Below are 15,892 nucleotides of genomic sequence, written 5' to 3'. Positions count from 1 at the left end.
TAAAGCAACATGAAGCATTCTTAAATGTTTATTTCCGGTGGTCTGATAAATGCCTTCTCAGAAACTAACCTGTGTTTTGTGTCTGTCCATCTACCAGCAATCAAGCTTGTTTAGAATATAATGAATTGAATTTATACATTAGACAGCAGCAGACATCGTCCTTCATTAACTCATACATGTACCTCCTGATATTGTAAACAGCTTATATGGGATGGATAAGGAATGAAAAAAATATATCATCTTGCAGTTTATTGCTTTAATCTTTATATGGAGGAATGAAATGATTTTTAGTTTTAATGTACCAATTATCAATTTCACATACTCATAATTTGATATTTTGAATACAGACTTTGAATAAGATTTTGTTTGAATACTTTTACGATAATTTGAAAATTGTTTATCTCTTTAGTTTTTCTTCAAATGATTAAGTTATATTCATTATCATCTTGATTCTCATATGAATTTGCTTTCAATCTCCATCACTAATTAAGCTACTAGTTGAAGAGGTTAAATTTGATAATCTTTGTCAAACTAAGCAGCATGCAACAGTGGAGGGTTTACCCTTTGACCCGAATTCACAAAGGTGGTTTTGAAAACCCACGGTCGAGTCCATGGTTTATGCAGATTTCCTGTATAATTACGCTTAATTTAGCGCGCATCGGGCGCGTGTATAAGGAATGCCCAATGCTGATGCGTGCTTTTGTCACAGTGCGCCAAATTGACGCCTGTTACCATGGTTAAATACGCTATTTTATTCATGAGTACACTGTTTTGAGTAATGAGTCCACCCTTCAAACAGTGGACTCATGAATAAAATAGCTTGGATAACCACGGAAACAGGCGTCAATTTGGCGCACTGACAAAAGCGCGCATAAGAATTGGAATTTTTTAATATATGCGGTAAAATAAGCGTAATTTATACAGGAAATCTGCATAAACCATGGACTTAACCATGGGTTTTCAAAACCACCTTTGTGAATTTGGGCCATGCTATCTCAGATGAGGATGCCCTCTCTTTTGTTTAGAATATGTCTTCTTGTTTAGACTTCTGTTTCCTGCTATAAATCTTGCACTTGAAATATCCTGGAATCTACAAATATTTTCAGTGGAATACATTAGTTTGTATCGGTATGTATTGTGAATATTGGAGACAAATCATTTTCTGATGTGTAGTTTGATTATCTTTAAATCATATGAATGAATATCATTATTATTGGGATCATTGTATTCACTAGTATTGCAGAAAGATGTCTTAAATGTATATTGTTTATTACATCGCATTTAGACTTAAAGGACAAGTCTATCCCAACAAAAAATTGTTTTGAATAAGAGAAAAATCAAACAAGCATAAAAACTGAACCTGAAAATTTCACCAAAATCGGAATTAAACTTTATTTCACAAAACAGTCATATTCACGTCTTGGTCAGTATGCAAAAAGAGGGGGGTGATGACATCACGCACTATTCTTTTACTTTTTTATTACAGTATTTATTATATGCAATATTCAAATTTTATCCTGTTTTCCTGTGAAAAAAAAAGTTTTATTACCTGAAAAGGAATTCCATTGTTTTAGCATTTGATGGTTCAATAAAGTTGGTTGTCAAATCTTTAAAACAATGAAAAATTGTATATTTAATTGAAACAATAAGAACAAAATTAACAGTGAGTGTAGGAATTCATCAATTTTCTGATTAGTTTGTCACTGAGTAGTGCAAACAACTATTTGGTGAAAATTGAAAACTAAGCGAAATTTTCAAATGTCATAACTTTCTTATTCAACATCCGATTTTGATGAAATTTTTAGTATCATGCTTTTTAATTTTCCTCTTGATTTGCATCAATATTTTTCTGGGGTGGGCTTGATTTACCAACTAACCGGTGGATACCTAACTATTTTTATAAAGTTATTTTGATGCTATTGATTTTGAGGCTATTTGAGGCAATTTGAGGCATTTCGACTATTAACCACAACCTTTATTGAGTGATATCTTCCCTGTATTCACTTGTCAAAGTCAACATGTCAACTGGTACTTACTGGGCCAACCCAAGCGTAATCAAGCTTTGAGAAGGTAATCACAAAAAGAAAAAAGTCTGGAGAAGTAATGGAGAATATATATGTTTTGATATGTTCAATTCACAATCCTGTACATGTGATATTGATCCCCAAGACAAGGTCCATTGATACTTCCATGACAAACATGTGAAATATGACAAGTGGTTGGCCTTCAGAACCACTCAAGTGCTAGGATAGAGATACCTGAATTCCGTACATACCATTAACACCTGTATACCACTTTAAAAGGCACATCATGTTCACATTCATTCTTACACGTACCACCACAGGCCATTCTCGAACATTGTGAAAGAAAGACAGACCTTAACCTATAGATGCCAATTGAACATTGTCAACGTATTGTGATTGTTGGGAAGTCGGTTTGGAGTGGAGCAATCTTGATAAATACTTTATTTCTTTCCTCAATAACCCTAACTATACACTGCAAAAACTACGGTGTTGATTCAACACCAGCCCGGAATCCATATTTGTCCACTCCAGAGAAGTATTGAAACAACACCAGTTGGAATCAAACCGATGCTGTTTTGATACTGATTGGTGTTGTATAAACACCTATTTGGTGTTAGACCAAAACAAAACTGGTGTTGTTTAACACTTCTCTGACATGGACATACATGTACATGTATATAGATTCCGGCCTGGTGTTAAATTAACACCAGAGTTTTTGCAGTGTAGGCCTACATTGTTATACCAAAGAAACTGATTAAAATAAAACTTTTTGTCAAAGTCAACATTTGTATTATTCATCCAATGTGTCAAGTACGGGTATCTGTTATTTTTGATATCATTCATCTGACAATAAAGCTGATTAAGCAGTCAAAATATCAAAACGGTGAGTGTAGCACTGTACTTCAAAACAGGTGAGCATTTGAGATACCATTAACTTTGATGCATGCAACTTCAAAATCAAACTCTCTTCAAAATATAATGAAAGAAGTGCTTTGTGTTTTTTGTTGTAAAATTGAATCATGTAGGCTTATAAATGTGTAAAATTCACATTAAAGGAAACTTGCAGACTATAAATGTCAGCTTTGATTATGTCACAAAATCTCATTAAATCTTGTTAGCATGAATACTGGCAGTTTCAACTTGCAGTCTAGCACCTTCTTTTTTTATATCCAATGTTCCACACTTTTCCCCCCAAATCTTGACCTTTTCACCCCTCCATTGTGTGATACTTCTTATGTATTAACATGAGTTCTGAGTTTTAAACCATCAACAATGTCACATTTGACATTTATTTCTATTTTGAAAGAGGATTTTTTTTTTGTATAATCTGTGTGAGGTTATGACCTTCACTGTAAATATAAATTGTAAAAAAGGATTTATTCGAGTAAATGGGTAGAGTGCTACCATTTAAGTTCAAGAAGAAGAAGAATCCTTTGCTGGGGCATTCCAAAGATTCAAAGTCATAAAGCTGCATCATGATGTCAGTATTATGAGCCGTATAATTCCTTTCTGATTGGCTTAGATCTGTTATGTTTTGTGTGAAGCAAGAGGCAATTATAGAGTCGACCTTGAGCAAACAATGCTATCAGTGTTGATATTGTTGTTGAAAAAAGTTTTGATCAGCATGAACTTAGATGAATGGCAAAACCAATATCTGGTGGAAACTGGAGTGATTGAAAGGCACGCTCATCTAAAATTGGAAAGGGAAATCTACCCTGAAATAAATTAGTAAATAATAAATGATTATAATACACAGTTCTTTGTATAGTGCATATCACAATTATGAATAATGTAAAAAGTATTAGTAAGGAAAATATGAACTAAAAAATAAAAGGATTAACAAATATAAATAATAATGTTTGAAAAGACAATAAAAATGAATGAAGTCATTATTGAAAATACCAAGTTAGTATTGAAGGCCTATTTTTTTTGTACTGTAGTCGTGATCGAGCAACCTTATATCAATTTGCAATTTAGTCACATAGAGGATGTGATTTTTGCATTTATTATATTATGATTTTAATCCAGCAAGAAGTAAAATTAAAATGAAAAGATTATGTTTTAAATGATGAGGTCCATTCTTGATAATGATAGGATGAAGATTTTTAAAATCTGTATTTGGATTTGTCCCTAACAAATATTAATGCATTAAGAGTAAAGCTGTAAATAGTCAGGAAACACTTAGATTATCAAGCAAAAAAATAAAAAAGAAGCTAAAATAAAATAAATCGATTACCGGTAATCAAATCTATAAGCCTATCATTTGTACTTCTTACATGTAATATGTGAATGCATGTCTTCACTATATTATGTGTTTTTCTTTAGTTTTGGTATACTAGTCATCAGATTATCTCATGAAGATAAATTTGACATTTTTTTCTGCAAAGATAAACACAAATTTGTTACAAGAGGCCACAAAAGGCACACTGCAATTGTATAACAAAAGGCAGTTGGGGACTTTTTAAAGGTAATCATTGTAATGTGATGAATACAATGATTAAGTGATTGTCATGGTAACATGATTGTATTATTCATGATAGATTATCCATAATATTCACTCAAATAGATAGTGAAGAAAAATTTATATTCTTTTTCCTTGTGCTCTTAAGTGGAGGCTTTTGTGGACCTCACCAATCTGGCTATAGGGGTTGCATAGAGCCTATTATGCACCAAATCATGTTATAGAGAGAGAAGCATGTAGTAATAGATATGGATGGGAGTCATTATGTCATTAATTGCCACAGCTCATTGCCTCTTACTGCTCCCCCAAGTACATGCCATTCTTGCTCTATGTCATTGCGAGCCCATTCTTTGCATTAATGCCCTGTTCACATCTAAAATTTAGTCTTATGTTCATGTGATGTCATTGATATTCTGAAATTTGGCGGGTGATACTATGCTGTGATGATATGAATTTGATCCCATCAGGAAATCAGTGATGGTTTATACAGTAAAAAAAAGTCTTTTTAAAAATCATAATTCTTGAAATGTACAGGTAATTTCAATAAGCAGAAAGAAAACAATGCTTTTAGTTTTGATTAAGATAAAGATAATTTCCTATAAATTGATGCAGATTGTATCTTTATTCTTGCGAACAACTGTTTACATTGACATCTTTGTATTTGCATCAACATGCTATTTCTGCTTTGATAAAAAAAATATTATGATACAATATTTTCATTGCCATATTCTGCTCTGAAACAAAGGAATGTTCTCCATCATGATTGTGCTTTGTCAATTATTTTACCGAGCTCATGTTGTAGACGTTCTCTTTCCATCATAGACAATTTCCCTAAAAAAATCAGAATATTAATGGAAATCAAATGAAAAATTGGTGCAAAATGAGCAGAAATTGATAAAATACTTTTCATGACTTCCCAGTCCAAAAAAAACAAAAAAACAATTCAGGTTTTATACAGAATTGACACTGTTTCCATCACCAGCGGGTTTCTACTCATTTGCATGCTCGCATATTCATTTTCAGGAGAGGGGTAGACCTTCAATGTGAATAGTGCAGTATGCATTGATTTGAAGAGAGTATGTTGTATGTATGTATGAGTTATGTCTGCATTCTCTTATACTGCACACAGCATAGAGGCCTTTTTTTCTTATTTGATTATACACAACACATGCTCTAATAATGATTGGCATGAAGTCGATTTCAACTATACTACATGAATTCCTAACATTAAAACCATGAGTCAGGAGTTACGTTGAAATCCAAGTTTATCCTTTAACATGTTTTAAAAGTCAAGAAATCATGGTAAAAAAAACGTTCTGAACCTTCCGTCTTTTATAGCAGTCGGGTCTAAAATTAACCATGAACACTTCATCCATGTTCCCTATTACACCTTGACCACATCCTATTACTAATGTTAACACTAGTATGCTCAGACACAATAAAGAACCTAATTGCAAGTTCACAACCTTTTCCTGGCTGTGAACAACCAAATAGGAGTCTGAAGCAAATATTGCACCAGTAATTGGACTGGTGTCATTTTACAGCACAGATTAAAAAAAAAATCAGTGAGTAACAGATCCATGGAAAAAAAATTAACCTGCATACTGCAATCTTTCATATGAAATAGAATCAATATTCCATACCAGTATGCATGGTATAGATGTTTTCAACAAGTATTCAAATATAGATGATATGGTCATTGGTCATAAGAGAAAAGCTCTCAACTTATACCCCTTTCATAAACCCAATTATGCGGCTAATAGCAGCATAATTTGGTCGTAAAATTGGAGGAGGACCAGAGTTATCCGCATTATTTTGATGCTGCTATTATCCGCATAATAGCAGCATCGGGACAAGATTTTGAGTTTATGAACGCATTTCCAAATAATGCGGATAATTTCCATGGTGCGGTCACAAGGTCACCCTTTTCCAACACAAACCGTATCGGAGGGGGCGTGTCCAGTTGTCATGACGATTATCCGCCTTTTTCAGGACGGGCGCTCGTAAAAATAATGCGGCTTATTTTCGGAGTTTGTGAATGCAATTTTTATTGAATTATCCGCATTACTCTTAGGCGGCTAATTGGAGGATAGGTTTATGAAAAGGGTATAAGTAATGTACAGTCCTATGTAAAAATATGCTATACAAAAGACTTGAAGTCGCATTCTTTCAAAAATGTGGAGGAAAGACTGGGAAAAAGGTTTCAAATGCTGAATGTGTACTTAAATGTACAGGAAGGTACATGGAAATGCTAGATGCTTTAGAAACACCTGAGCAATACATGTACCTGAAAATATTGAGAGTGTTTTTTGGCAATATTCCAACTATTTTTTTTCAAAAATTATTGAGGCAGTATTCACTGTATTCACAGTATAATTTTCCCCTGCAGACAACCCTAATAGGATTGCAGTGGTGGTTGCAAACATTTGAATGATTTTAAACCATTAAACATCTCTGTTGCAAATGTAGTATATTATCAGGAATTATTGCCGATATACAGCCAATAGACAAAGATAGAAGCCCGGGGGGGGGGGGGGGGTGGGGCACTTCCATTGACGAGTGGATACCATGCGTGACCATGGGGTTTCGAAAAGCACCCTAAACACATATTTTCCATATTCTGAAAATGCACCCCTTAACAAGTATTGGCGTCGGAAACCCTACCCTTAAAAACTATTGAAAATAAAACGATATATACTCTTTGTCAATATTCCCTGAAACGAACCCCTAATCACGGGTCTGTCGTTCATTTAAATCGGTTTTACCTTTACACACCATTTGGTTTAGTACGGCCCCATGTCTTCTACACCTCTCGCAAATTGGGCTCTAAACACATAGTGTTGGGGGAAAAAGGACATCCTTTATTAAATATTTTAATTTTGTTTTATCATCTCTGCAAATTTGACCCTACACATGTAGCTTTCCTAGCGAAATAGATACCCTTTTTTTCAATATTTTTGTGTTTGTGACACCCTTATCACGTTGTGTACGTAAAGTGCCCTATCTTGAAAAAGACATCTTTTTTACATGTTTTTTTTTGGTCGCGCGTGGTATCCACTCGCCAATGTAAGTGGCCCCCCCTGAGGATAGAAGAGTACATGTATGATAGAAAGAGGCATTATGAAATTTTAAGTTTGGGTGGACAGAACATTCCCCTGTCTTTCAAAACGTGAAGGGCACCTTGTTTTGTGTTCAGATTTGCTGCTTGAATTGATATGAGATGGATGCACAACAAGGGTTGTAGTGACAGTGTTGTAATGATGATGTCAATCTCAGTTGAATCAACATTGAAAGTGATCTTCATGCAAGCAGTAGCTTGACAACGGTTTGCTGAAGAATAAAATAGAATATAGATAAATAAATCTACAAAACACAGAAATGATACAAAGATTTTTTTTTTTAATACCAGAATACAAACAAGAGAATAGGCTCACAAAATAATGTTGGAGAAACAAAGAAGAAGATGATATTACAAGAGTGATGCAAAATTTGGTACTTTAGTCCTATTTAGAATATTTACAAGGATAAATCTTTTTTTAATCAACAATTTTCTCCAGTTTTGTTCTGTCATGTCATGTCATGTCTTGTGTCTTTTTTGTTCAATTGAATTCCCTTGTTCATTAGGAGTCAGTTCTCACAAACAATCAATTAAAGTTCATTGATTGTCTATTAAAGTTTAGAATATGTCACAGAGTAGACTTTTTTCTTTAATTGAAAGCAAAAATCAATAAGATTTGGAGGGACATTTCAGGTTACGGTATGTGAACTGACATTTGCAGGTGTAAATTATTTATTACCTCTGACAGCAGGTGATGTATGAAGCTCATATAGGTGAGTATTTGCACCCCATCATCTTATCACACTTGATTTTAATCTGGATCAGTGATATTAGCCAACACCCAAATCTATTGACTGATTGATACTTGGCATCGGAGCAGGGATTCTTACCCATAATGCTTAGCAACTGGTCATTGGTCAAATATCTGGCATTCCATATATAAACCTATTTCATTTTTAATGTATATGTTAGAGTTTTGACTGAAGGTGTGACGTGATTCATATTTTCAGTTTTTGTGTAACGCTTTCAGTTTTGTGTTAATGTTTATATGGATGTGCGTATTACTTGATCAAGACTTGATGACACGATCAGGTTTGTATATACTTTGTAGATTTAAGTAAGCAACCATCTGTTGATGAAATGATGATATTTAGAAATCTGTGATCACTCTGTAATTGCCCTTTAATATGGAAATTTGAACTTTTGAAATTGATTAGACTCTATCCTAAATGCAAAAGTATATATTTCTTTTTCAACAGGTCTTCATTCAGATTTAGAAACTACTTTCCTGTTTTAATAGACTTGGCCAAAAGTTTAAAACTTGAGAGATTTATTTTGAAGTGTTTAGTTCCTCTGCATCTCACTCACTCAACTCCTCAATCTTCAACGCAGGAACACTTGGTGTTAACACCTTGCAAAATTCAAGGGCGTAAAGGACTACAGGGAGAAGAAATTCATTCCCCGTTTATGGCAGACACCAAGTTCAGTACTTGCCATAGATTAATATCTTTGGGAGACATCTTATTGGTTGGATGCTTGTATCCCTTCCATGTTGTGATTGGTTCTTCGTTCTGAGCGCTCTTATTGGGTAATGAAGTGTTAACATTTTCTGCCTCAGGAGGGATTAGTGTTTTCAGCGCAGAGGAGTCAAGGTGACCTTCAGACCATCATCATTGGATGAGATTGCTTTCAAAGTGCTTTGGAGAAATTGGATCATGTTGCAGATCTTTTGATAATTAGAGGGATTGATTGATGCGGCATGTAGTCCAATTTAATATTCATTGAGGGTTTTATTCTAGTAAAGCAGTGTGGAAATTTTTAGAAGGTGTAATATTTTAAAGCACAAGAATCAATGAAATAATCATTGTCATGGTTGTCTCCTTCATCATCATATTCGCACCATAGTATTGATCATCACCATTGTCATCATCATCATCACTACCACCACCATCATCGTCGTCGTTTTCGTCATCTTCATCATCATCATCATCATTGCCACCACCACCATCATCATCACCACCACCATCATCATCATCATCATCATCATCATTATCATCATCATTATCATCATCATCATCATCATCAATGTCTTTATTCAGTTCTTCTCACCAATATGGCAAAGTTACCATAACAACAAAAATATATGCAATATTGCCATATAAAAGACAACACAACAAAATCACGAAGACAAAATAAAACAATATTAGTTTGTAACTACCCGGTGATACATGTATTCTACTTGAATTCTTCTCTATCTGGTAATACGCAACCCCCAATATTTGAGGTGAAAAGTTTCTCAAGGTAAATGGGTCAATAAACATGAAAAGCTGTCTCCTTTGATGGATTAATCTATTAACACAATCTACCTGTAATCTTCTTAATACCCTGTATAGTGATTAAGGCACTGATTAATGTAAGATAAGCAAGGTTAATCTGTCTACCATGTTAATAACTGTTAACAGTTAATTCCTTGTTTCTATATGACCATGAGGCCGTGAGCATTTCTCATCTAGGAATGTACAGTATTCTTCATGTAGCCATTCTTTGTCTTTTTAAGTTATCATTGATAGCAAGGAATAAATGGAATAGCTCTTTTTATAAGATTTTGTTTTATAGAGCTTATTTCCTTAATTATTGCAGTTTCATACTGATTGTATCTTTATGTCTAAGTACTATTTTCTGGTAGCATGTAAGAGTCTGACCTGGTGGGTGTTTCATAAAGCTGTTCGTAAGATAAGAACGACTTTAAGAACGACTGGTGATCCTTTCTTTTGGTAAATGGTCACCATATGAGATGGTTTAGCGCGTAAGAAAGGATCACCAGTCGTTCTTAAAGTCACTCTTAATTTACGAACAGCTTTATGAAACGGCCCCCTGGTGGGTGTTTCATAAAGCTGTTCGTAAGATACTAATGACTTAACGCACAACTGGTGATCCTTTCTTGTGCTGTGTGACATCCCTATGTAATTGATTTAGGACCTAAGAACATGTTCCAGTCGTACGTAAAGTTGTGCGTAACTTTACGAACAGCTTTATGAAACACCCACCTGGATCATCTACATACTTTATGACCAGGGGGTGTTTCACAATGTATGACTTGAGTCGCACTTAAATGCCGATGCGTACATGATATACAACGTGCAATCTTATTGATTAATACGCAGTAGTGTCTCTCCTCTTCACATGATCTGACCGATGGGGTCATGCCTTTTATAATGCACACAACGAGGCTTTTAAGTGCGACACTATGGGTGTGTTCACAATGTCAGTTTCCAAATTTAAACGGCAACATGAATCGTGATTGAAAACATGATTACAAAACGCAGATATAATAAGAAACAAAGGGTGTGTTCAATGTCCTCCATTCCCAGTCGTAAAAGTAAATGTCTTTCAAATAACTATTTGGAGGAAAGTTTGAACGTGGAAAAAGATGCTCATATTTTATGACAAAGCGAGAACATGATTGCGTTTTGAAACGTCTTTAAATTTGCTTTTGTAGTGGAAGAGGCCTACACAAGCAGGTGCCAGAACTGACCTTTATTGTGATGGGTCAAACCATGGACCTAGTAGGTTGAACTAGGTTCATGGTTTAACTGCACACTTAACAAACAACCAACGTTTATATTTTCAACACTGAAAGTGCACCGTTGATCATGTTTGTGTTCTGTTTTGTAATTGAGTTTTCAATCATGATTCATGTTGCTGTTTAAATTTGAAAATCAACATTGAACACACCCTGAGTCATACTTACATTTTGGTGGCCAGGTGTAAAAAGGAGGAGTTTTGTATTCAACTGATCATTGGGCAATAGTTGATGTGGTTTATAGTGATCAATTCAACTCTGGATTTAATTTGAATACAGAATATTATTCATTTTAGATCTTATATGATTAGAATCTTATAAGATTAGATTTTTAAAGTGACCACAACCAATCTAGACATATTAATCTTTGAAACTTTAATATAGTCTTTATCATATTGTACAATTTCTGTACGATCATACCATCATAGTCATTGTACATTAATGCTTTGAAATTTTCTTATTGTACAATAAAGGATCTTGGACCACAATCATGTTTAACTTGTATTTCTTTACTAAAAAGAATAATAAAGGAAATTCGATTTTAAGATAAGAATTTAAGAACCCAAGGCTAATGAAAGTAAGGTTCTTAGTGTACATGTCACTTCAAAGGGAGAATTTGTTTTCAATCATTTATTCCATTCATTGCACCCTTTTCTCCTCAGATGTTTAGGAGGGTTGGAGTCATCGGATTCATTATCAGGACAGTAGACCAATGTTGACACACCCTTCTCATATTTTGGATAATAATCCAAAACCCAAATATGTTCTCCTTTTAACACATCCAGCAATGCCCATTTCTCACCAGAACTATAATTCCGGACGGGTTCACAAGTATACAGACAAAGCAAATTGATACTAAAAATGTGAATTCATTTTTTTTTTCATTGATTTAACCAAGTGCTTTGGTAGATTCTGTGGCCGGTATTCTGAAGTCAGGTTTAACTTGGACCATGGTCTAACTCTGTGCTAAAATTACGGAAAGCCAAAAATGTCAAAATTTTTACTTACATTGTATATTTCTTATGATTACTGTGCTCTTTCCTAACTCGTCATGGTGAAGATAGCTATTTTAATCCTTCCGAAACATTTATAAATGATTTGAAAGAAAAATGAGCTGATACATGTTATAGATGTATGACACTATTGGCTATCCATACTTAAACCTGAGTTTAAATAAATCCTGACTTAAGAATATGAACCTATAAAACTGCAGAATGAGGAAGCTTTATTTTTGTTATGAAGATTACAACACCCTATACTTACCAATGAATAAGGTTGCAGATTTGTATTGTAAGTTGGCACCACTAATCAATTTTTAAAGTTAGAGCTGAGATTGCATGAAATTACAATTTGATGTTAATTTTAATTTTTTTGTTCATGTTTGCTGAAAAAAATGTGAGGGGAGGGGGAAAGGGAGGAGGAGGGGTGTTGAAGCCCTCCCTGGTTCAGCAGCCCCTGGTAAATACTGTTATATAGTGATGTTAAAGTACATGAAACAAATCTTAATACATTATAAAATTAACTGATGATACCATTTATGATCAATATCTCATGATATTTATTTGTGAGTTAGGCCCTCCCAGCATCTGTCTTTCAATATTTATATTTTGTATTCATGTTTTATTATAAATCATCAATATTTCAATAATTTCACAGTTTTTTTAACAGTTGAAAGTTACTTTCTTTCCCTTGGTATTTGTCAGGAATATCTTGATTACATAATATAACCTTGCACTTGGATTCACAGAACATGTAGGAGGGAGGGATAGCTCTTCAAATGATATATTACCCCATATATCAACTCTGAAATCTCAGCAGCAGTCTCACACTCCATTGTCATTCAACAATACAGAACCTTGCCAATATACCTCAAATTTAATCCTGTTTTGTGAGTGAGATGTTTTTAAGTGATCCCAGCTCATGTTAACCTGGAGATATTTGAACATGTGAAAATGACGACTGACTTTCTTGTGAAATATAATTAGTCTTTTTTGTAACGAAGTATTTACAACAATATTAGACCAATCACATTGTCATGTTTTTTTCCCTGGGATGATTTAAAACAAGTTCAACAGGATATATGAATCTAAATTATTTAATTGGTTAAATAATTTGGTTTTGTTTTACTCTACCACATTATGATTGTAAGACAAAAATTACCAATGACAATTGGTCATTATTTCTAAGTGACAAGTATTCTTATGCTAGCTTTAGTGTTTGGAGTATGTTTTACTTTGTATAGGTTTGAAGGAGTTATATTTCCCATATCAAGAAGTACTAATTAAAAACTAACTCATTTACTCAAATCACGGTATTGGAGACATATTAGCAGTCTCCCCGCTGTTTACTTAACTACTTATCAGTCGTTATCAAGAGACAAGGCACTTAAAAGAACAAGAGATAAGATACATGAATGACAGAACAATCCATCAAATAGGAAAATAGCCTAATGCACCTGCAAATCTGCATTCCATTTTTTAAAGAAAAGTAGGTCAAACCCCCTTTTTTGTGGCAAAAAATAGAATATTGTGACCCACTTTGATTACGACTGCCCCCATCTTGAAGTAGGTTTATGTCTTATTTAATGAACCTTCCCCATTTTTCGCCTGTCAAATCTTATACAAAAATCATGAAAATTTGTTTGTCTCCCTTGCCCCCCATTTATGAAATCCGGGATGTGCCCCATGTTGAACCCATGAATTGTTCAGTACAAATATGTTTACAGAGTTTCTGTCCAATTAGGAATTATCAACGTCTTTAAACAAGTTCGCAATCTTCCCTTTTCTAATGATGCTTCGTTCCTCTCAATCTATTTCCTTTTACAACTTTACCTACATTTCTTCTCTTGTCATCCAGGTATTTCTTTCAATCAGCCTATACACTTTCAGTATGGCTATCTTTCTGAAGATAACATGTGTATATCTTCAATACCATCAAATTTTCTTTTTCAGAACAAATGCAAGAATCGTGAAATAATCATGGATTGTTTTAAATCCATACTTGCGTCTGTTAGACACATTCTATTACCTGGTTGGGTAATGGGTTATGATATAATGTATTACTTTCCTTTTGGATCATTTTCAAGATATAAACGGTTTTCATATTTCCACTATAAATTTTAAATCTTATAACTTGTGGGTCAAAGACCGGAAGTCCACGACTCTTTTGTATCCATCCTGTTCAAATTGCAATCTTACTTTTGTCAGAGCCCCTTAAAACTTCTAATAAAATTAAAAACAACATGAGCAGAGCCCAAACCATATCAATTTTGTATGGATAATGCTGAAAATTGATATCTTGTGAAAATGGAAGAAAATCAATGTTCATTTGAATTGAATTGAATTCAAATTCATCATCAAATTCATTCAAGAAAGTTATCCACAATGTGCTGCACTCAACCCAGGTGAGGTGAATGGGTACCCGGCAGGATTAATTCCTTGAATGCATGAGCGCTGAAAGGCAGCTCGAGCTAAAGCCAGGGTAATAATGATAATAACAACGTGCCTCGGAATAGAATATTTCTAGATAGATGACGCTATATAAATGCCTATTATTATTACTACTATCACGATGATGATTGAATATTCTTGCTTTCTCATTGTTCTTTAGGCACTATCATCACAAGTAGATGATGATGATTGGACGGAGTGGAGTAGATGGAGCGAATGCTCAAGAACATGCGGAGGAGGGGCATCCTACCAGACGAGACAGTGTAACACCGGTCATTCTTGCACCGGTAGAAATATCAGATATAAAACATGTAATACACAGGTAATTCATTTCTCTTGATTTTCAAAAGCAACTGTTTTGAAATATATTTAAAAAATATTCATTAGTAAATTCATCTGTTAAATTATATAACAAAGATTCATTGAGTCTAGATCAGAGTTTAATTATTTATGTCTTATTTCAATATCTTCATTTATGTATTTTTCAGCCTTATACATTATGTATATTTTCGATTGTCATACAAAATGTACTCATTTATGTCATTGTTATTGTATCATTCTATTTTCATTTGTTATTGATTTATGAATAAAATGCAGAAACTCCTGCAAAAAAAGAAAAAAGAAATGAATAAAAAGATGATAAGTAATCAAATTTAAGTGCTAAGAGGTGGAGGAATAAAGTAATAGCGCACATCTCTGATACCGAGAATGTCCAGTGTATAGAAGATGACCCAGTTAAGAGATTGGCATGGGAACACATTACAGGGTCCTTGGAATCGGGGGGGGGGGGGGGGGGGGCTGGGGGCTTCAGCCCCCCACTTTTTTCCAAAACCGTGTATATAAACGTAAAAATGACCATATAATTGTGATTTTAACATGGTTAGCCCCCCCCCCTTTGAAATTCGTTCCGCGGCTCCTGTATTATGTGTTGACTTGGGCAAATCAAGCATTTCATTTAACCTAACGGAGGCAAAGATATCTCAGAAAAAAAGTTTGTCACTCTTAAAATGGCCTTGTGTACTTTTCCCTTCCCTCATGAAATGTACTTTGCATTGAATGTCATTAATTAGCAAGATTAAAGCAAGGTTGTTGATGCTAAAATATAAATGAAATGGTAATTGTTTATTAAAATTCATTTGCAGCCAAAGGCTGAATTGCAGAATATTTTACAAAACAAGTACAAGAATATATGATAATCAATTGCATAGTGACACAATGCTTAAGAAATTCAAATATTTAAAACAAATTGCCTATATAGATGGATACGTGATTTTGTAGTCCACGCATAATCAAAATCAATATAAATATTTGGCGTTA

The 15,892-nt window shown here is 34.0% G+C and overlaps 1 protein-coding gene across 2 annotated transcripts in view; it reads left to right on the top strand.

Annotated features, from left to right (window-relative positions):
- Window positions 1–15,892, top strand: part of LOC121415323 (ADAMTS-like protein 1) — a 117,356-nt gene that overhangs the window by 2,948 nt on the left and 98,516 nt on the right. For both annotated transcript variants that reach the window (XM_041608506.1, XM_041608507.1), the window contains exon 2: window positions 14,736–14,897. In XM_041608506.1, the coding sequence (XP_041464440.1) occupies window positions 14,736–14,897 (162 nt within the window). The remainder of the gene's footprint in view (window positions 1–14,735; window positions 14,898–15,892) is intronic.

This window comes from Lytechinus variegatus, chromosome 5 (assembly GCF_018143015.1).
Source record: "Lytechinus variegatus isolate NC3 chromosome 5, Lvar_3.0, whole genome shotgun sequence".
Classification (NCBI taxonomy): Eukaryota; Metazoa; Echinodermata; class Echinoidea; order Temnopleuroida; family Toxopneustidae; genus Lytechinus; species Lytechinus variegatus.
Note: the sequence above shows the minus strand (reverse complement) of the source record. Positions and strands in the feature narration are given on the sequence as shown.